Source organism: Carassius auratus, chromosome 5, assembly GCF_003368295.1.
Source record: "Carassius auratus strain Wakin chromosome 5, ASM336829v1, whole genome shotgun sequence".
NCBI lineage: Eukaryota > Metazoa > Chordata > Actinopteri > Cypriniformes > Cyprinidae > Carassius > Carassius auratus.
Window position 1 is genome coordinate 19,681,955 of NC_039247.1, and position 24,134 is coordinate 19,706,088.

General features: G+C 36.1%; 1 protein-coding gene and 1 pseudogene across 1 annotated transcript; both read left to right on the forward strand.

The window, feature by feature from the left end:
- Positions 1-319: 319 nt before the first annotated feature.
- On the forward strand, positions 320-7,540 carry LOC113079918 (adenylate kinase isoenzyme 5-like). Its single transcript, XM_026252150.1, has 8 exons — positions 320-598; positions 3,246-3,432; positions 4,165-4,338; positions 4,514-4,686; positions 5,805-5,918; positions 6,478-6,669; positions 6,828-6,914; positions 7,015-7,540. The coding sequence occupies exons 1-8, from the start codon at positions 539-541 to the stop codon at positions 7,033-7,035; spliced, it is 1,008 nt and encodes a 335-aa protein (XP_026107935.1). The 5' UTR covers positions 320-538; the 3' UTR covers positions 7,036-7,540.
- A 1,518-nt stretch (positions 7,541-9,058) lies between these two features.
- Positions 9,059-9,825, forward strand: LOC113079927 (myosin light chain 4 pseudogene; annotated as a pseudogene).
- The last annotated feature ends 14,309 nt before the right edge of the window (positions 9,826-24,134 follow it).

A 24,134-nucleotide genomic window follows, 5' to 3' on the forward strand; every position in this document is an offset into this window, starting at 1 on the left:
CACCTGCATTTATTTGTATATTTACTTACTAATTTATTCATGCAAATAATAAGTTCTGTATAATGACATAAAAACATCTTACTTTAGATGATTTTTCAGTGTCATTATTACATCACAAAAACATAAGTGTTTTCTTTACAGCGAAATAAAATAAAGATCTCTAGGTGGGCTAGCTTATACATTTCTGTCAAACACACGGGGGAAAACGGTCTAACCTATCTGATTATTATTATTTTTTTTCTTTCATTTTTTTTTTTTTTTTTTTTTTTTTACTGCGGTAGCGATACCAAGGATACTCGATACTGATCGACGCTACTAAGGGTCACTTTGAGCTCAGCTTTCATGAGCGTGACTATAACAACTGATGAATAGACACATCGCCCGGAGGTCATCGGCGTCAAAGCAGCGGAGAACAACCCAAAGCGATGGTGCAAGAAGACAGCACAGCTGCTCCGAGGGTGAAACGCAACAGATGAGCAGATCGACACAGCTGCTGCTCTACTGACTTACAAGCGCTGCCTCTGGATAACCGACGAGAATGAACACAAACGACGCGAAGGATTACCTCTCCAAACGACAGATCCCACACCTTTTTGAGGTAAGAATCACCTCCAGGAGAAGCCTTTTGAAGTATTTTACTATTAACGTCAATTAGAGAACAACACATTTGGAAACATCTGGCACTCTGAAATCTGATCATGTAGTCTGTTTTCAAGGTGAGCATACAGTATATATGCCTTCCTATTATTCAGCCTCTAGTTCTTCTTCTCAGAGTTCTTCAGAGTTAATGAAAAATTATAGATTGGTAATGATTGCTATTTCTACAGTCAACAGTTTTTATATGAACAATCTATAGGGGGAAAGCGTACTAGAGCTGATGTGAGCTGGTAGCATGAATTAATCAAAAGTCTGTGTCTATTTATCATGCACAATTACATGGTAAATTAGATACTTCAAGGTGTCTCTATGGTGATTCTCAAGTAGGGTGCTGTAATGGCAAAGCGGAGGGTCTCAAGCCTGTCAGCAAGAGGGAAGATTCTCCTCAGGCAGCGTCAACAAGTGCTTGTGCTTGTGTGGGAGATATGTAGTTGCATACAGAATACTGTGTCCATGGAGGATCATAGAACACACTTCTGACCGGCTTTCCATCTCCAAATTGATCATGTATATAAGCAAGCTCAACATTGTAGGTCATCACATCTATCATCTATCATCTATCACCACGTGTATGACATCTGGTCAGGCAGGAGACAATATGTGAAGGATGTAAACACGAGTTTCAGCACATCAACACTTTGGCTGTCTCCAAGGCAACAAGCAATGCACTTTTATATTTAGTGTCTCATCTTAGAAATTGTGGGTAATGGAGGGTGAGGGGGAGAGAAGGAGTCAAACTCTTGAAATTCTTGAATGTGCCCAAACACGCAATTCACAGAGGAATGCAAACAAGCCGGTTCATGTGCATACCTCTAGATATACATCTCTGAAACTCATCCGTCTGAGACAGCATGTAAAGATGCAGTAAGGAAGATTAAGAAAGTGCATCTAAAGTAGTTGGTAAACTGGTATCATTGCAAGTATCTCTCACTTATCTCATAAAGCATAATATAGGAGGAAATGGAGGATAAAACACCTCTGTTTCATTCACTGAGAAGAAAAAAAGTATTTGGCGCAGTTGCTGATGTTTATATGGCCAGAAAGTAAGATGAAATTCTGTTAATTTATAATGTAAATCAATATAATCTTTATAATAGCATAGTAAACTATGTATATAAACATCAGTTATCACTCTAAATGTCAATAAAATGTACATTTAGTAAAGCTATGTGGTGCAAAACATAACTCAATGCAATACTATGATAAATGAGAGACATACAAATAAACATCGCTCAAAAGCTAACTGAAAAGCTGCTTTAGTTTCAGCTTGAAATATTACTAATAATATAAAAGTTATTTGCATGTACTAAAAACTATAAAAATCTGAAAAGATTTCACAGCAAAAAGACACATGTAGCACAACCTTTTTTTGATCAAATAGCACTCTAAGGTAACAATAGAAGGTTACTACATTTTACAGTTCAAGCTTAGTTTGAGTTTATTTTTCATGTTTTCTTCTAAATATCGAAACTGCATTAGTCCTTAAAAATGCTGTGGTCTGTTATTAAACTGATACCTCTAGCAAATTCAGCCTTTTGTTCTGTTTCTGTTTGGGACACTGTTCCTTTATTCAGTGGCTGAATGTGTCTTTATCTGTTTGATACCCGTGAGGATTGAGATGTAAATTCTCAAGCAGTTTTATTTGCATCAAAAGAAGTAAACAGCTGATTATTTAGAGCTCAGATTTTCCATTCCATGTCCCTCAGAATGGCCCAGAGTATGAACTGCTAGTGTGGGATGAATAGAAAAACAATTTGCAAGTATTATTTTCTCTCCCTGGATGTTATTCATATTTGTTCTCTCTTTGTCTCATGATTCAGAAATCATTTAGCTCTGTTTGGGTAATAAACAAAACATGTTCTCATGCTCCTTGCTTTGAGGTAAATAAGCAAGAAAGGACTTTTGCTACATGTCAGTGATGTATCAAATTATGATGAACATATAAGTCGTTTACACAAAACGATGCACAGGAATTCACACTTAGAAATACAGAATTGCATTTCTGAAACACTCAACTAAGCATTTCATTATGTGTCCTCTAGACGCATTACATTCTGCATTATAGCACCATCCCAAGAGGCATAAAATCACTTTCACAGACTTTTACATCAACTGTTCCCTCCTGGTGGAATGACCTGCCCAACTCAATCCTTAACCCTCTTTAAGAAATGACTAAAAACACATCTCTTCCATCTTCATCTGACCCTCTAACTCTAGTTCTCTAATCTAATTCTAAAAAAAAAACAAAAAAAAAAAATACTCGAAACATCTAACACTCTATATTCTATTTATATTCTTAAAACATGTTTTCTTAAAAAAAAAAAAAAAAGACTAGCATTAATGTCAAGGTCAACACTAGCAGTCTCTATTCTTTTTATATTCTATCTTCTTGTATTCTTTTTATTTATTATTATATAAATTTATTACTATGTGTAATGCATTAGGCTAACTGAGACATGTCACAGCACTCACATTATATTGCACTTTTGTTGATTTTGATTACTTCTATTCTACTAGTTTGTAAGTCTCCTTGGATAAAAGCATCATGTATGTAACAAAACTGTTCAAACTCTGTGTGTATCTCACAGAGCATGTTAACAGGGCTGATGTACCACAAGCCTGAGGACCCTTTGGCATTCTTGGAAAGTTGTCTGCAGAAAACACGAGACCTTGGGGGTCCTGAATGTGTGGCCTGGGACACTTTCATTACACCTGATCGAAAACCTCTACCACCGATCACCCCAGCACAGGGAAAGAAAAACCCTGGCAAACTCGGTAATTTGAAGGCACATTACCTTAGCAAGCAATAGAAAAAAAAAGTAATGAAAAAGTAAAGAAACAAATAAGAAAAGCAAGAAAAAGACTACAAGTCAGAGGTTTTTCATAATTTCATATAATTCAAAATTGTATTAAATGTTTTAATTTACCAACGTTAAGTTCTCTATCGGAATGCAATTATTAATTTCCATAAACCACATCTGTAATGAGATGGTAAGCTCTGATTTTTCACTCTAAGAGAATATAAAATCAGCAATAGTTCTTCCATGAGCTTTATGGCATGGGGACTCTTGAGGTTTGAATATGTAGACCTCTGGATCCACTAGGAAAGGACTGTACTGAATCTTATATTAAACTATATATATGTAATACTTTTAATTTTTATGCTTAATGAAAGCATTAAAACTCACAATTAATTATATTTTACAGTTTTTATATTGGCCTCTCTCTTTCAATCACTAAAACTACATTTTCCACATAAAAAGCCAGCAGCTAAGGAACCATCATTCAGGATGGGAATCTGAAGGAAGCTGTGAAAATGGAAACGAAAGAGCATTGAAAACGAGTTTAAAAAGGTTAAACATGGTTCAAGTGTTTGAAAATCACCCGAATATCTCAATAATGAATATTTAACCACATAGATTTGTGTGGGTTTAATTAAATGTGTGAATTAAGAGTGCATCTGAGGTCATATAGAAGCAATGAATGTAATCTGTTTCCTTTGCACAGACAGTGGTCCTGGTCCAGGCCCCGGACCTTACCGTCGATATGAAAGGTTGCCACCAATCCAGGCCCAGTTCTCCATAGAAAGTGACTCAGACATGACAGAGTCCTCAGGGCTCATACAGGAATATGATGTCTTTGACCCATCAAAACCACGCCCACACATCATATTCATTATTGGTGAGTAGTCCTCACCGTCAGCTGGTCATTTTCAGTCTGTTTCGGTCATTTGATCTTATTCTGAATTCATCTGGGTCTAAATTCCAACTCTTTGAGCTGGATGAAATTGAATTCAGTAGACCTATTTGAAATTAGCATTTCCATTTTGCTGTTTCTGTGATCAAATATTTTCCAGGTGGACCGGGCAGTGGGAAGGGCACTCAGACAGCTAAACTTGCAGATCACTATGATTACGAGCATGTGTCCGTGGGGGAAATTTTGAGGAACCAGTTGCTGCATCATGCCCCCAGTGACAGAAAATGGGAGTTGATTGCTCAGATCATAGCCAACGGGGAACTGGCACCTCAGGTTTGGCAGTTTTGACAACCAACAGTGTGGATCAGCTTAATTACTAAACTAACTTAAACTATCATTTAAAGATTTTTTTTTTATATATAAAAAAAAAAAATAATAATAATAATAATAATATATATATATATATATATATATATATATATATATATATATAACAGTTTCACACACACGCACACACACGCACACAAATATATATATATTAATGTAGTTCACCCTAAAATGATACAGTAGGTAAAAATTGATAGCCTGAATGCACTGTAAGTTGCTTGGGATAAAAGTGTCTGCTAAATGCATACATTTAAATTTTATTTAATTTTAAAATGTCCTTAACCTTAGTCCATCCAAGATTTAGATGAGTTTGTTTCCTCATCGTAGCAGATTTTAAGAAATTTAGCTGAGACAAAAAAGATATTTACATCAATTGCTGACCAATGGATCCTCTGCAGTGAATACAGCAATATCATGGATAGAAGACTTGTAGTTTAGCCAGAAACAACGGTTTGAAGTTAAAGGGATTGTTCATCTAAACATGAAAATTACCCCATGATTTACTCACCTTCAAAGCATCCTAAGTGACTTTCTTCTTTTAAATGAATACAATCGGAGTTATATAAAAAAATATCTCTGCTCTTTCCAAGCTTTATAGTGGCAGTGAGTGGGTGGTAATATTCAATAGTCCAATAGAAGTCCAATAAACTGCATTTATCCATTATATAAAGTAACATAATGCAAAATTTCTCCAAATCTCTTCTGATAAAGAAACAAACTCATCTACATTTTCAGTAAATGTTCATTTTCGTGTGAACAATTTCTTTACGTAGCACACTGTTTTCAAAATTGATGATAATAATTGTTTCCTGAGCATGAAATAATCATATTAGAATGATTTCTGAAAGATCGCTGAAGACTGGAGTAGTGGCTGCTGAAAATCCAGCTTTGCAATTACAGAAATAAATTACACTTTAAAATATAAAAGTAGACAGTGAAATTATAATAATATTTCACAATAATACAGTTTTTTACTGTATTTTGTTTATCAAATAAATGCTCCAAACATCTGAGTAGTGTACTGTAGTCAAGTAAGTTTAGTCACCCTATTCTTGTCCCTTTAGGAGACGACTATCGAAGAGCTGAAGCATCAGTTTATCAAAAAGCAGGATGCTAAAGGATTCATTGTGGACGGATTCCCCAGAGAGATCTCACAGGCTTTCACCTTTGAGGAGCAGGTCAGATATTCAGCTTTCTGATGGTCTATACAGTACATAATCTACATGAAAACATGTGACCCTGGACCACAAAACTCGTCTAAAATCGCTGGGGTATATTTTTAGCAATATGCAAAAAAACATTGTATAAGTCAAACTTAGCGATTTTTATTTTATGCCAAAAATCATTAGGATATTGAGTAAAGATGTTTTGTAAATTTCCTACTATATATTTCTATATTTATACTATAAATTTCCTACTATATATTCCTAATATATGAAAAATATTTTTTGATTAGTAATTTGCATTTATAAGAACTTAATTTGGATAACTTTAAAGGCGATTTTCTCAATATTTAGATTTTTTTGCACCCTCAGATTCCAGATTTTCAAATTTTGTCCTATTCTTACAAACCATAGATCAATGGAAAGCTTATTTATTCAGCTTTCAGATGATAACAATTACATTTCTCAATTTCTAAAAATGACACTTAAGACTGATTTTGTGGTTCAGGGTCATATATGTTTTTGTACATTATGGCAGCGTCTGTCAATGTGAATGACACTCATATTCCTACAGATTGGCTCCCCAGACTTGGTGATCTTGCTTGCCTGCTCCAATCAGCAACTCCGGCAGCGTCTAGAGAAAAGAGCTTCCCAGCAGGGACGTCCCGACGATAACACTCACGCTATTGAGAAGAGACTAGATACCTTCAAACACAATATCACACTGATAGCCAAGTACTACCAGGAGAGAGGACTTATTGTGAGGGTAAGCTGTTCTGTGCTTATTTTTATCTTAACTCTATTATTCAGTTGGTTTTAACAGAATATGCTGTTCTGTTGCTGATTACAGTCACAGCCTTTGTTTAAATAAATTGTCTAGTTTTATGCTGTGAAACACAATTCTGTCTCTCTGTGCATGGTCAGGTCGATGCTGATCGAGAGGAAGATGACATTTTCACAGACATTTCTGCCATTGTGAAGGAGAGATTCTTCCCTAATGACACAAGTGCAGTAGGTTTTGAATAAAAGTTACTCTATAAGCCACAATTTGTGTTTTAAAAATCTTTTGTTTTTGCAGCAAACTTCATAAACATTATTTTTCTCCCTGCAGAGCAGTACTGAAGATCTTTAGAGGGACGTCTAAACATCCAAACAACTGCTGCCATTAATTCCAAAATGGCAAAAACAGCCTGCCAAACATATTTTTCATCATTAGGGTCAAGGAAGTAATATAATATACTGTAGAATTTACACTGGATGTTGCCTCTATTTGTACTTCACTGTGAATCTACTCTTTTGCAGTAATTTAATAAGAATGACTTTCTAGAGCAGAGCTTTTTTTTCCCCCAACATTTTCTGTTTTTTTTTTTCTTCTTTTCTTAATTTTAATGTTGTTTTGACTCTATATTATTAATGCATATTTGGAGCTCAAGCCAGAGTTAATGTGAGTTGTAAAATGCACCAAATTATAATGCAATAACACAATAACAACATCAAATGTTTTCAAACAAATTGCCTAACCTATTCCTGCAAAATTATTAAAGGGATTAATGATTACTGTTAAGTTCTCCTACTTCACAGTATGAGCACATTGGAGAGAGACAAAAAAATTACAAATAAAAATAAATAAAAAAAAATGGAGAGAGAGAGAGAGGCACTACAAACGTGTCTCCGGGCTGTGTTCTCATTAATAGATGTTCATTCCAGCTGTGCCAATATTTCACAGTGAGACATCAGTGAAGACAGACTCTCTGTCCTTGCTGACAGACCTTGTCCTTGACTGTTAACTCAAGTGCCAAAAATACTGCAAATTACTGAGGAGTACTGAAATGTAAACCCACCTTTATTGAAAGATGGTACACAGAAATTAGTGGAAAAAACAAGTAGTAAAAGCTTATTAAACATCAGCAGTATCTATTTCATGTTTTTTTTCTACACTCATTGCTTGTACATTTTCTAGACAAAAAAAAAAAATCACAATTATCCCACTAGATGGCAGGCTTTTATTCCTTAAAAATTATTTGTTCAATACCCTCAACTGATTTGAAAGCGTTAACTCATAGACGTCCACAATAATACCCAGTTCTGCCTTTTTGAAGAAATGTAATATTATCAATTCTTAGCTTTTGAGTATGTAAACTGATTGATAAAGAATACACATGTTTAAAAAACTGCTTGGAAAAACATGAGCTCCGAGTACGCTTTTAACAACAGTAGATAACGTTAACCCTAAAAAGACCATAGTATCTTTGTTTGGGTTAAGTGTGTTTAAAATACTGTGTTATAAACAGCATCACAGTGAAGGAGTGCTGGTATGTGCTGCCTCTCAAAATAGATCCGCCTTTATCACCTGCCTGGCAAATTACTAGCAGTGGCGCGATAGGAGACTCCTCTATACTTGCACAAAATACAGCTTCAGGTTTTTTAAAGTATAAATTGAATTACTGCATCTGTATGTTGTTCAGAAAATCTCCTCTTTCGTGTTCTGATCTAACATGTTCAGTTTGGTTTTGGATGGTTATAGAGAATAATACCACCGTGGTGCGTTTTTACTCTTCTTATCTGCTGTATAGTCTAGAGCTTTTCTGCTCTTTATAATTCTTTTATTTTTTATTTTTACATCCAGTAGCTGATCTTGGCACAGTTATGAGATAAATGTCATTGTCTGAATCAACAAATCATACTTTTCAGATCTTTTAGGTTGATCTAGTTTACAAAACTGAAAAGAACGATTTGTTAATGAAGCAAATTCATCAGCTTCTCAAGTTCAATGCGCTCAAATCGGTCAATCATAAGGAAATGTACATTATCAGTGAATCATTTCTAACATAAATATGTGATATGTGAATCAACTAATTTCCATTTTAAGCTTGTATGCTAACATAATTGTCCTGTTGATAAAAAGCCAAAGAATAACCTATTTTGTAACAGTGTTTCATTTCAATCTGAAATATGGCTATTTAAGTACATTCATTTAATTTGTTCATTTTTATAAGGTAACAGGTTTGTCGGTCTGGTTTTATCTACTGGACAGAAGCATTTCAACATGGTATGAGCAGCACTCAAGTCTGTTCCAGTTCATTTCCTTATACAGTCTGCCACTATTCCAGTTCTGATAAGGCTTATCACAGTTAATATAAAAGCCCAACAGGTTCTCCCACAATACATTACCCAGCTTTCCCATCTGCACTCTCAGCATCGGCATTATGGCACCCAAAAAAATTGAACCCAAGAAACCAGAGCCTAAAAAACCTGAGCCGAAGAAAGAAGAAGCCCCAGCTCCTACCCCGGTTCCAGAGACCCCCAAAGAGCCTGAGCTGGACCTGAAAAGTATCACGCTGGACTTTACAGCTGACCAGATCGAAGAGTTCAAAGATGCCTTCACTCTCTTTGACGAGACACCAACGGGCGAGATGAAGATAAGGTACGCCCAGTGTGGAGACGTGATGAGGGCCCTGGGTCACAACCCTACCAATGCCGATGTCCTGACTGTGCTGGGGAAGCCCAAAGCTGAAGATATGAACAGCAAATATCTGGACTTTGAGACGTTCCTGCCCAAGCTACAGCATATCTCAAGAGCCAAGGACCAGGGGACATTTGAGGACTTTGTTGAGGGTCTGAGAGTCTTTGACAAGGAAGGAAATGGAACAGTGATGGGTGCTGAGCTCCGTCATGTCTTGGCAACACTCGGGGAGAAAATGACAGAAGATGAGGTGGACCGTCTGATGGCGGGACAAGAAGACGCCAACGGCTGCATTAACTACACGTCCTTCATCAAGTACATCCTCTCTGGGTGAGCCGGAGCAGCGGAGATTGCCGAATGAAACTGGAACTCTAAATGGCAACTGTCAAAACACTGGAAAGAAAATATGTCTTGTCTGTATTTCTTGGAAAGCATCAAATAAAAACCATCCAAATTTTGTTTCGTCTGATTTCTTTTTTTTTTTTTTTTGCCCAGTTAATCTTGTTGTTGAGATGTCAACCTCAGATGTGTGTAGACAAAGGAAGCTACTGATTTAACTATTGGAAAACATGATCTACAGTATGTAATCTTATAAAGCTGCCAGCAAAGAAAAAAGGAGTTTTGGCAGTAATGTCCTTTAAGTTTTTTTTTTTCTTTTTTTGTGCCATAAATGGTTAGTTCCTGAAGTATGCATTTCATAGACACTTTAAAATCCCATTAGAGAATTTTTAAGAGGCTTATCCGAAGTGCGTTTGTCAGATGTTAAACAGACTTTTAGACAGTCTTTAGGATGTTAATGATTTATAATGTATGTAAAACTTACTTTAAAGATGTTATCCGCTGTTTGCACACATCAGATGCTTTCCAGACAAAGCGCTCTTTAAAAGACATACTGGAGATGTACCTGTCCTGTCTGGATAACATTCATACTACACACATTCATACTATATAAAATGTACATTTTAGTACATTTAGTAGTTATCAATTCAGATGCAACCATCATGTCCAACAGCACTAAGTTACTTTTCACTCTTTTTATCACTGCACTTGTCTGTTTTTGTTCACTAAGGAACCCCGCACATAACAATGATATTGGGATTAAGAATTTGTTCCCACATCTTTTTAATTTGTTGCCCACGATTGATTAATCGATATCCCCAGATTCATAGTAACGATATCATGTGCAAGGCTCCATATAGTGCATAAAAGTATGGGAGGCAGAGTGATACAAAAAGTGAACAGTCCCAGTGCTGTTACATAATTGAACCATGACAATTTATTATTTATTTTTAATGAAAGAGCCATACATCATTCAACAAGGTACTGCTTTTATGAATGAGTCATTGACATCAAACGATTCCTTCGAAAACACTGATTCATTCGTGAAAGTTGATGCTGTTTGTTGTGCAATGGTTCGCAGGATGACAGACAAAGGTAATGTGTGTTCAAGTTAGGTAATATCATTTTTTCAAATGTTGTTTAAAAACAAGATCACTTCAATTCTGTTGGTAAATGTTATCCCCCTAGACACAGGCATAGACTTTGGTCTTCCGAGGACTGTGACCCTGCATGCAACATTTTTAAATCTGGATGTCCCTTACAGAGCACATTCAGGGCTTTTTAGAAATATCAAATGTTTGGAGGTTTGATCATAAACACTCCCTCTCCTTGGACTTAAAATACGACTGATATTGATAGAATGAACAGATTTAACAATATGATATGAAATATGATTATGTTTTGTAATTAACATTTAAATCTAAATAAACTTTTCAGAAAAACGTTATTGGGTTTCAAATCGGAATGTGACTTTTTGTTACGTAACAGGGCATTGTTTTCATAGATGTCTTCTTGTTAATCAGGCACTTTTCTTATGAAAATGTTGCCAAGTTATTTCTCATTATAACACTTCCGTTATGGTTTGCCCCAAGAACACATTAATATGCAAATTAGATGCAACATTATAGATACATTGTGTAGAATGGGAATACCAATTTATGGACATTTTACTCACATTTTGCATAAAGTAAAATAGTATATCAAATCAATGATAAAAAGGCAGATTTTACAGCTTTTGAACCACTGAAGAATAACTGAGCCCATTTTCTATGTGGTTGTCACGCATCTTGTTCTTGTAAATCCACGTTTTCCTCGTTATCGATGCTGTGAAAATAAACAAAAGTCGTTCATATCATAACATTATGTTTGGCGGGACTCCCCCGTGGTTTTCCCATATCTGACATTTTTGCTATGTTCTCTGCATAACAACATTCTTTGTGATCTAGAACTGCGGTAAATGAGTTATTTAGGCGCTTAGAGGTTTCGCCAAGATTTAAATGCTTGTGAGTCCATGAGATTCGCTTTTCGTGCGATTTATATCTGTTTGCAGTTATGATGGCAGCTCACCAACACTCTTTTGCTTGCAGCTTTGGCAGCTTGAAGCTCACTGGATTTTCCCCATCTCTGCTCAATCAGGAGAGCAAAAACAGAGCCGCAGGTAAGTCCAAGGAAGGATTTTGAGAGTTTGTTTATGGTGACAGGTAATGCCCTGGCAAGCCTGGTTGACACCGCATCTGTACTTCCCCCTCTGTTACATCCCAAACAAACTTAGGAAAAGTGCCACCCATCAGTCATCACATAAATTATGTCTATCAGGCATGTGTCCTTTTCCATTTTCATATGCCACATCTTCTGTGAGTCATTTAGTGTATTAAGTTTTTCCAAAGTGTGAGTCGAAACCCGTTTGATTCTCATTTGTTGAATAGTGTGGATGAAAATTTCATTTCCCTTAAATAGCAAAAAAAAAAAAAAAAAAGAGGTCCTCTAGCTCAAATTCTTGATTTTGCTCATATGTTTTCTGAAGAAAGATAAACATGTATAGGGATGAAAGCCAAAATATTAAATGTCATGGTTGAATATTTACTGAGTTATCTACTATTTTGCAGAGGGGGGTCAAAATGGCAGTTTTCACTAGAGATTCAGAGCCAAATTGATGTTATTTTTACACAGGGATCAGTAGGTCTGTCAATAAAATCTGTTGTCTTTAGCAATCTTTGTTGCATCACATGCCAGTTGGAATTGTATCTTGTTTCAAAATATATTATTCTGTATATTTTTATAATATACCGTCATATCATTTAATATATTGATAATTCATATATTAGGAAATATATTTTCTTTGCGTTATGGTTTGAAAAGCCTCTCTCAGAATTAGATTCTCTAGGTTCGACTATAGATCCAAAAGGCTGTTTTCTTTGGCAGGACTGATCTTAAACCAGCTTTGTCTCTTTTCATCCTTAAAAGAGAAATGTATGTTTTAATTTAGAGACGTGTATGGTTGTTTTTATTCATTTTTCAGGACATAAAGACCACTGATAGAGAAGATCATTTTAGTTGAGTTTGGATCCAAAGACACATCTGCCCAGCTAATGACTTTTTGTGTATGCATGTGGATATAGGTTCACATTGGGACGTACAGTACATATGGCAGTAGAGTTTAAGTTCACAAAAGAAACCTATGTTGATTCTGGGGGTAGCTGATCTCAAGAGAATGTTTGGCACATGATCAAGGAAGCTTGGCCTTAAAAACTGAGCTTGAGCATCTTTATTATTTCAAACAACAGTTTATTATTCATTGATGTCCAGACGTATATTTTATTCTTTAAGTCTGCACTTCACGGGTGCACTGAGACATAACAAAAGGATCCTTTAGTAGAGAGCTCTCAAAGGCGAGACTTTCTCCTCAGAAGGCCCGAAGAGAGACATGAGGTTACATGAGCTTACATTCAGTGTGATGCAAATATCATCCTAAATCTCAGTGAACAAAGAATGCTAAGGAAGACTGATCTCTTACAGTGGGAGAGGGACATCAAAAGATATTAGGTATAAGGTATTTCTTCTTTCCTAGTCATAAGTCTTTATTTTATTTCACTCATACATTATAGCTAATAATATTTTTTATAGGCTACTATTTCGGTTTTGTTAATATTTTAAATTGGATTTTAGTTTAATGTTTTCTGCTTGCAGATTAATTTGAAAGTTTTTTTTATTAATTTCAAAAGTTTTTTTGTGGTATTTAAAAAAAAAAAAATAGTTTTTTATACATTTATATTTACTAGTGTTCATATAATTAATAATAATTATAATAATTCCTTACATTTATATAGCGGTTTTCTAGGCACTCAAATCGCTTTACATTGTCAGGGGGGTATCACCTCATCCACCACCAGTGTGCAGCATCGTCCTCGATGATGTGACAGTAGCCATAGTGCGCCAGAACGCCCACCACACACAGCTTACTGGTTTATTTAATTATTATACTACTAACTAGTTAAAGTTAAACTGAATGAAAATGAGAATTAGCAAATACCGTAAGTAGCAAAAAAAAAATATATATATATATATATATATATATATATATATATATATCAACATTGATAAAGACATGTTTCTTGAGGACTAAATCAGTGAATTACAATGATTTCTGAAGGACTGTCAGAAATGTGACACTAACACAACTGGAGCAACAGCTGCTGATAAATTCAGCTTTGCCATCACAGGAATAAATTCCATAATTATTTTAAATTGTAATAATATATATTTGACTACGTAATAGTAATATATATATATACAATTCTATCCAAAGCTGGTTAGATAGGATAAGAGAGGATGCTTGGAAGAAATCAAAGTCTTCTTTTCTCCCTTTAGAATATGTAGCTCTTATAAATGTTTTTTTTTTTTTGTCATTATAGCTTACATTTATACACAGTATATGTGACATGGATATTTATGATATACAGCATATTTGATACATCAAAATATAATGTCAAAAGTAATTTATAAGAGCTTTATGTTTATAAAGGTCATAAATACCTCAGAGTCTTTAAAATGAATGCTGTTTTGACTGAAAAAATGAGGAGAGGATGATCCCAACATACCTTAATCAGTACCATTGAGGTATCTCAGTGCACAAGCCCTCAAATCTGCACTGAATCTTCCTTTCTGATGGGGGATGGGTCAGCTAGAGATGACATCATCGGCTAGAGTTGTGCGCTGTGCTTGTGTGATGCAGATATTTCGCACTCTTGTAAGAAGGATGAAGTCTCTCCCTGATGACCTCGTGAAGACTGACTTGCAGCCAGTCACTAGAGGGCCAACACTTACTACATACATATATATATATGCTCATTTTTTTATAAAAACAAGAATACAGAATGCATGGTAACAGGCTGAATTTGTAGCTAGGAAAGTACAACACTAAGTTTGAGCCTCAAAAGATGCTAAAATGTCAATAGGCAATTACTTGTTAGAACATCGCTAGGGGGCATCAATCTCCTTTTTTTTCTCTGCCTCTACGTAACATTTGGGATTGTGTGGACAATATCCATTCTGTAAGGTGTCTCGGTTATCATATATTCACGTTTTCTGCTACAATTCAGGCATCTTGCCACCAGATTCAGATGTTTAGTCAGGCTGGACTACCACGTCTTCATTCCCTTTCCATAGTGATTTACAGTTTTCTTGCAGACCAATCTGGTCATGACCTACATATATCCACTGCCATATATATGGAAATCGCTAAGACTCATAGAATGATGATTGGGAAGCTATAATCAAATTCTGAAAAAAATGATTAGGCAATTAATAAAACCCACACTGAGAATAATGAATCAAGTGTATGAAGACAGCACAGAGCAATGGTGGAAGTCAGACAGATTCAGGCCTAGAGCTGATCCTGTGGGGAGATGAGCGGTTCTTCAGGCTGATTTTATGCACATTGACATGGCCACAGGAACCTGCCAGAGTCCATTAAAATCTTCCCCAGTGAGGTGTCTCCTCTGCTTCTCTACACATGGTCCTCCAGCTCACCACCAATGCATTCTGCTCCTAGAACAATCAATATGTTAGGTTACCATCCAGGATGGAACATTGCTGTGCCATTTCAGCAAGTTTAGGTGGGGGTCAAAGTCCATCCTTAAACAGATATGATGGTGCAGCTGCTTCTTTGAGCTCCTGAACTTGGAATGGTGAATAAACAATTATTTAATATAATATAATAAGCAGAGCCAGATTGATAACTTACTGTGATGTTGTAAAAGCAGTAAAGAGAGAGTGGTTGGTGAAAAATTATGCATTTCCATATTGAGGATATTCTGTCATCAACTACTTTCCCTTGTGTCGGTCCAAACTCAGAAAACATCTTTTTCATCTTTTAAACACAGCTGAAGATTTGTTTCTATTGCAGCTTGTGAGATTGAACCTCCACTGAAAGTCCAATCCACCAAAATGCTCAAAATGTTAGTAAAAGAATCAAGAAATAAAATAAGTTGAGCAGTTGAATTTAAGTCTTCCTGAGAGACAGAAGCTTTTTTAATGAAAATATTTGATTTAATTTAATTCAGGCTGTCTTTCACATATAAACGCACACAAATATGTTTAAGCTTTCATTTACTATTTGATGTGCTCTATGTATATACTTAGTATATGTGAATGAAAGACTAAATTAAACCTTTTCATGATATAAATTGATAATGGGTCTTTAGACTAAACTGTCTGATTCATACGGTATGGATTACGTGACACACTTTTTGAAGCATCAACGTTTTGGTGGAACAGACTTTCAGGCACAGAAAAATAAAGCTCTCTGATATTATTAAAAATATATTCATTTGTGCCCAGTGAAACACAGGGAAAGAGAGATCCAATTGCAGTATGGTTTATTTAGGGTAATCCAAATCGTAATCCAACAAGCCGGGGTCAAAACCAGAATACAGTCCAAATAAACAAACAAAGAAGGAACAGGAAGGGAACAGGAACGGAAACAGGAACAGGAACTCGGAATGCGAGGAACTCGGAAGACGAGAAGACTGGGTACGGAAGGAAACGGAAGGAAGGACTCCATGCAGACAACAGGAAAAGAATGGTTAATATAGGGAGGCTGATGACTAATAAATAAGGCACCTGGTGTAATTAACAGGAGTGCAATTACTGTGATGAAGGGACAAGGCTAGTGGGAATTGTAGTGCCTACGGTGAGGTGCCTAAGGGGAAGTGAGCCCACTAGTGGACACCCAGGGAAACAGAGACCAGACAGCGTGACAGTGAGTTAATGATGACTTTAGCTTAACTTAGTTAGGTAGTGCTCATTCCAGAAAGATGAGCCATATATTCTAGAGCTTTTAATTAATTAATATAGATGTCAATCATCCAATCAGATGTGTTGGTTTTATAATTTTATATGTTTTATGTTCTGTCTTATAAGTTGTTATTCTTTCCTAAGGTTTAATATCTGTTATTTGTCCTTTCTATTAATCGTTACATGTAATTCTCTCAAGTTCTAACAAGGACATAGAAATGTAGCTTTTAAGAAACCTGTCTTGTTGTTAATTTAGTTTCATATTTCAGCATCTGTCAGATTTATTTTCCTTTTTGATAAGCAAGGAACCAATAACATAGTAGGTATGGTCACAACGTCAAAACTGGAAGCATGTTGATGGGATTAGAAAACTAAGAAGACTGGAAAAACTAACTATTTGCATATATCACATTGGAAACAATTTACAATTCATAAACAAACACATACTGTAAAGATGATTTTTTTAGAAATTGTAAATAAAAGAGGTTATTGGAGTGTGCTTTAAATGAAAGATATTTTCTTAATTTGTCAAAATTCCACGTTTAATTCAATGCGTTTCTCGCCGTTTCTTTTAAATGTGAATTTTAATTGCAAGTTCTAAGTGAAAATGATTTTAAGCTAATCGTTTTTACAAATTACAATTTACACTCATACAACTGAATGTTTACTTAAGGTCTAGTCATTTGTCAGAATTATAATACTTTGAAGTGTTTGTTTTGGTCAGTGGCTTCAGGGTTTGGAAGAGGGGGCCCCCTGTTTTGATGGGTTTGTTTTGAACGTTCAAGGTGGGCAGGGCCAAAAAGCATTGATTTGAAAATGAAACGTGCCATGTCAAGCCTTACGTTTGAGCAGAAGGTTACGGGGGTGTGGAAAGAACAGGGGCCAACAAGTAGGAGTGGGGCACAGGGGTCAGTACTTTGGAGAAACACATGGGGTGGGATGGGGGGCGGGGGGGTTGGTGGGTGTTTGAAGTGGGTGGTCTCAAAAGAATGCCTGACAAATTAGGATGAGTAACTATGGATACAACAACACGTGGCTGGAATATGCACTGGAGCCACATTGACAACAACACACTCCAACACACTTCTTCACTCCAGTTGCTGGTGTTGATAAATTAAAGCTTTCAGGGGAGTTAAATGGTCATTAAAATGTTTACTCAGTCACATCCCATATTAAACAACTTTTGTTGTACTTTTGTTCTGCGGGTTTTAAGGACAGTTTGATGTATGACGTGGGTCAGGTACTCAAAAAACGTTTAAGCATAAAAAGCAATATTTGAAAACAGTTACTGCACAAAAAAAGACAAATGATAAGGTCAACTTATGATATATGAGATCACTGGAAGAGTGGAGGAGGGGATTTGGTGCATCTTGGGAGGTTGGAGAGATGTTGAGGTGGAGGCTTGGGGCTGTCACCACAAGATTGAGTAACTTTCCAGACATTTTAAAGGGATAGTTCACTCATAAATGAAAAGTCTGTCATTATTTACTAATCTTTTTCAAGTAAGACTTTTGCAAAGCACTAAAACACTACCACTACCTTTTGTGCAAAGTCAGTGGGGTCCAAAACAATAAGACAAGTCATATATTTCTGGAGCGACATGAGGGTGAGTAAATGACAGAATTTTTATTTTTGAGTGAACTGGCCCTTTAACAACTGTCCTTAAATACCCTGAACATCAAATGTGAAGAACACTGAAGAAGCTGAACAAATGGAAAATACAGAAAATGGCAGTCATCTGACCTTATTCTGCTGATAATCACATAATGAATCAAAATATACCAATATTAGTAAGAAAATGTCAGTGACATTTGAAAAAGCATGACGTACCGTATCACACTTTGGCATACAAACAACATAACGCAGGGATACACAAGCACTCGGGACGAGTACAAGGGATCTGAAATGCAATTTGTGGTGAAATGAATCATTTACTGATGTCATCCTCTACCCATTGGCTTTGTCAGCCTCATGCACAATATCTTCAGGAAGCAAGAGGGAGATCATTGACTGACCTCTGTCAGGGTGGATAAGCTATTATCTCTATATCCTCTCACTCACATCTGTCAGACATTGTGTCCCGCTGTTTATATTGTAGCAGATTTAATTTTCCCCTAGAATAATCTTGTGATTTTAATTGAAACGGATTTGAGTCATTTCTACGATATTTGTTTGGGAGATCATACAGTATGTGGAGCATGTTTACAGAGCTTGTTGTTGATGCAGACATGATGAGGCAACTAGAGCACCGAAGGATTACTCTGATCAGTTCATTGTCCATTGAAATAGGTTAACCCTTTAAGCCCTGAGGGCATTTCTGCCTCACTAAAGTGGATGTTTTTTTCTGAGTGACATACACAAAAATAATGACTCATAACTCGAAGATTGCAATCAAAAGGTTGGTCTTGTTTGGTAGAAAACTTTCTGTACTTTCAGGGGGAAACATGTTTTATTTGGACATAATACTGATTAAAAAGATGTAAGAAAAATTAGCATAAAGTACCCAAAAATTAAATTATTTTGTAACAAAATAGGCCTTTTTGTTTAGCTCTTGACTCCCTGAAGATATTTTTGTTTTCTGAGTTTCAGACCCCAAAATAATGACTGTTTGATAAAAAAAATCTTTCTATATCTTGGAATATGCATTTGAATATTCTCATGTTGAGAAAGAGGTGATAAAATGTAAGAAATATTAAAGTGGTCAAGGGAATTTTTTCCTTATCATTCTTATTTGACATTCAATATATCATTAAAAAATAAGTTGGTGAAAATGTGTGATGATGCTCCCCAACATATGCGCTGTAGGTAAAATAATTTTTGTGGTGATATCATAAAGTAATCAAATTACAGCATTTGAAACCAAGGTAGCCTTTCTCTTAGCAGCACTTTGCAGTTTAGAAATTGTTTTGAATTTAAAGTAATGCCTCACTCAAGTTTAGTCAAAGCCCCAAACGATTCTACTTGTTTTATTCTACTCGATGAGACCTTCAGATGACACCTTGGGTTTAAAGGGTTAAAGTTCCCTTTATGACAGTCTGAGAGCAGCTTGTTCTCTCACTCCGGATTTGACCGACTAGTTGTGTGCCGCTGTAAAAGAGCAACCTGTCCCTAGAGCTCATTCATCAATTGATCAGTTGGCAGACTGAGCTCTTTCATCAGTTTGAAAGACATCTATATGAATGCTCTTTATATCTCTGTTCACTCCCCCACTGGCTTGAAATGCAATGCACAAATTTAAGACAAGGATCATCCTTTTATTAAAACCTCCATTTTCATCAGGACAATTAGATGGAAAAAAACTATATTGTGTTCATTCTGTCCTTCTTAGCTCAACTCAATATTTGCATAAATGACTGTGACTCACTGCAAACTGGCTTTCGAACTAAATTGCTTCAAATAATACAATACGTACAAAGCTGAGTCACTAAAGTGTCAGGAAATCAGTCCCAGTCCTGGCTGGCTATGTTCTGCTCAGGCTGGTGGACCAGCATAGCCATGCTGTTTACCAACAAAGACCTCAACCAGTATGATGATGGCTGTCTTGCTGGTGTTATTTCTTTTTAACCAAACCATTATTTTATTCTGGAGTCCAAGATCCAAGACAAGCGGAATGTTTTTTTTTTTTTTTTTTTTTTTCACAGAGATGCTCTGCCAGTTCCTCTGGCTTATCGCGTACAGTTCAAAATTCTAATTACAGTTTTTAAAGCACTTCATGGTCCTTCACCGCAGTATCTAGCAGATCTTCCTGCTCAGACACTTAATTCCTCCGGAGCCAATTTATTAACGGTTCAAGATTGTCCTCCATGGGTGGTAGGTCTTTCAGTGGCCCCCTAGACACTGGTATTCTCTCCAGCAGCATCTCTGTGAAATTTCATCTCCTCCCACTTTCAAAACTCCATTAATAAAAATGTTCTGTTTAGTTAGTGTTGTTAAGACGTTTATGTGCCTCTTTAGTGCCATGTAAAGGCTTTGTGAAATGCACAATAATAATAATAATAATGAAATATGTTAAAGTATTCTCTTTATTGATAAAAATATTATTATTAATGTATTACTACTCCTAATATTAATAATTCTAATAATAGTTTTATTAATACTTTTATTTATTTGGTGCTTTTGTAATGTTGCTTTACAGAATCAATGAATAAATCAAAATAACAACATGAGCTGTTTAGAAATAAAATTATTTTTGCTATAATTAATGTAAAATCTAGTAGCGTAAAATCTAAAGATTACAAGTAAGCATAACAAGAAGAAACTGAAGCTGTGAGGACTACGTTAAAGGAACACGTAGGGGGTTTAAAGGTGAAGGTAGTGGCAGGGGTGAGAGTGTAACAGTATCTCTTCCCTCAGCAGGCACAAATGTTTGGGCTACAGAGCTGAGATCTGCCTCTCTGCGAAGTGGAAACTGTTTATTTGAATTAAATGTCATTTCTGCGGTTCCATATGGAACTGGTATATCTTTCATTTTTATGTGGTATGTTTGATTTGAGAAATCAGGAGCTGAGGCTGGAGGCTTAGGTTAAGGTCTTTACAGTTTCCGATAGGTACACTTTCCAGACCACAGGGGGGAACTGACTTTGTGTAAACTGGCTGAGGTCCATCATGCCGTCTTCTTAGGTTTGGAGAAACAGACAAAGTCTGTGCTGCTCTCTAAAAGGACCACTTGTTTGTTACGTTTGAGTATGACCCTCATTAATACTCCCCACTTTAGTTCTCATGTGTGAGCTACCTGAACCCAACTTTAAAACAACATGGTTTCAGATTTTAAAAGTCTACTTTCCTTTCAGCAAATAAATACATCTAAAGCACCAATGTTAGGGAGAGATACTAGTTTTCCTACTGTACAGCTCCAGTTCCCACCTCTTGGTTCATTGTCTGAGAGGAAATGCTTCAGATCTGCATCTAAAATTTCCGATCTATGCTTTAAAAAAAAGAATCACTCTAAACTAGCAGAGAGAGAAAAAAACACTTTAACTTCAACTATACTGTCAGTGTGTAATGTTTGTTTGTGTAACTGCATTTTATTGGTTATGTGATGCTTTTCATTCCTTCGTGTTCACTCTGCTGTTCTAAGTTGAACAGAACAGTATGATTCAGTAAACACAGACAAACATTGCTAAACTCCATTTTCATGCCAAATTACTTCTTGAGTGGATTAGATGTACAATTAGGTTTTATATTGGCAGGCTTAAAAATGTGCCTACATGGAAAGCATCACAATTTTAATGATCCGGTTTAAGATGCAGTTCCTCTTAATGATTACATTTACTTAATGAGTAGTCCAGGGCCCGGTTCCCCAAAACGTTCTTATCGCTAAGTAGTTCTTAACCTATTCCTTAACCTCTCTCTTAACTTTATGGCACGATTCCCGACACATTCGTACACTAAGTATATCTTCTGTAAGTCTTACTTTCGTAAGGTTGGTCTGGACCATTCTTAAGCTCTCTCTTAGCGTTGTTTGAGCTCAAGACGCTACTGTACAGCAGTCTTTAGAAACCAGCGCAGCGAAGTACAAGTCAAACCATGGTATGTTGACAATGTTGTGGCTCAACAATGATTTTATGTTATTTTTTAAGACTCATAATAAATTATGTTCGCAATGGATACAGGCCTATTTATGAAGTTGACTTTAATGACTTGGATTTTTCATAATGTAATTAAAATCTGGCAAACAATTTGGCTCTAAATGTCCTTGTATTGAATCAAAGACGGAGCCGGACACGGAGCCATTTAGTCCATGTCAATCATTTTTTATTCGGCAAAACTTAAGCCCTTCTGACATTTTGCCTAACGTGGCTGTATTTAAAAAAAATTGCCTCCCAAGACAACTCATTGTGGAGCTGCTGGACCTTCTCAGACCTGCGCTTGCCAGGCAAAAGCGGCGGAATTTTGCTTTATGCCCTGAAGGCCAGCGCTACGTTTTTTTTTTTTTTTTTTTGCTACAGATAGATTCATCGAGGTCGTGGGAGAGGGCTACGGCTTAATCAAGACCTCTGTGTGGAGGTGCGTCCACACTGTCACCAACGCCCTTCTGCGCCATGCCGGGGATTTCATCCTGGTGGATGGCACACTCATCCCTATCGCCAATCCATCAGTGATTGATCAGGCGTAGGTTACTTATCGCGAAAGAGAGACGCGGCCATAAACTTGCAGGTTATAGTGGACAATAGAGGTGTGATCTCCGACCTGGTGGCAATGTCCAGCAAAACTTCAACTTCCTCTGACGAGAGGCTCGGTGCCCTTTTTTACGTTGCTTCCCCATCATATTCTGTATCTAACTCTCTTTCTCTCTGTTCATTGTAGATAGGTTGCTTTTTATTTAAAACATAAACCAATTGCCAATCAATTCAGATTGTAAAGTAACTTACCATTAATATAAAAGTGTATTATATAATTTTTATAAGTCGTTAAACCCATGTCAAGAAACGGCACAAGTGGCACAATGGGATAATGAGGGTGGATGATTAGCGAGGGATACCCGGTTCGTCTAACCGTCACAACATATCGTGTGAACATATTACTGACCATTTGATAATTAAATTTATAGTCTATATTCTACTGATAACTTGAAGAAAAGAAAAAAGAATGTTAAAATAAATGTTACTATAATAATTTGAGGAATGTTTCATTTGCATAGAACGTGTTGTCTTTCTTAACGCTGTATTGCACCTTCGCGTGAAGTGGAAAATCGATTCATGAGCAATCGATGCCAACTAATTCAGCACCCTTGTGTTTTTGAAAGAAGTTTCTTATGCTTACCTAGACTGCATTTATTTGATACATAATAAACAATAATTCTAAATTGTAATATTGTGAAATATTAATTATAAATTCTCAATTGTTATTGGTGATGAATTATTATAATTTATTATTGATGCTCAGTTATTTATAATGGTTCTTATTGTCAATGTTATATACAGTTTTTTATTTCAACTTTGATTCATTTATATATATATAATAATAGAAAGTTTATTGAACAGCATTTATTTGAAATATATCAAATAGAGATCAAATAAGTGCAGCCGTGTTGAGCATGAGACACTTCTTTAAAAAAAAATTCAAAAAATAATTGTATGTCTTAATTGTTCCAAAGTTTTGACCAATGATGTGTGCTGAGTAATGCAGGAAACATTACCCAAGTATTTTAGTTCAATGCTCTCTTTGCATTCATGGAAGAATGCATGCTTTTAAATTGTTGAAGTAAACAAATGTCATATCATTTGGTTACTGTTTTTTTTTTTTTGCATTCTCGCTTCCCAGCCCTGCACGACTATATGCAGCTATATGCCATGTGACCACCGGGAAGCCTTTCCTTGTCCTTGACCCAGTTCTTACAAGACCTGCACCTCTTTCCTCAAGGAGCTTCTTTTTTGTCTACATTGTTCTCTGATGTTCTGTCAGTTCATGAGGGAGATGAAAAGACTGTGATTGATGAATGAGAGGTATTGACTGCTGCCCGTGATGGCCAGACATCAGCCTCTTTGACAGGATAATGCATCGCAATAATAACTTTAAAGGGATCAGTCATAACCATTATGAGGCTAAGCCTAAAAAGTTAATAGCCATATGAAAACAATGAAGAGCATTTTTTTTGTCTTTTCATGGCTTGTGAAGACAGTTCCCCAGAGTTC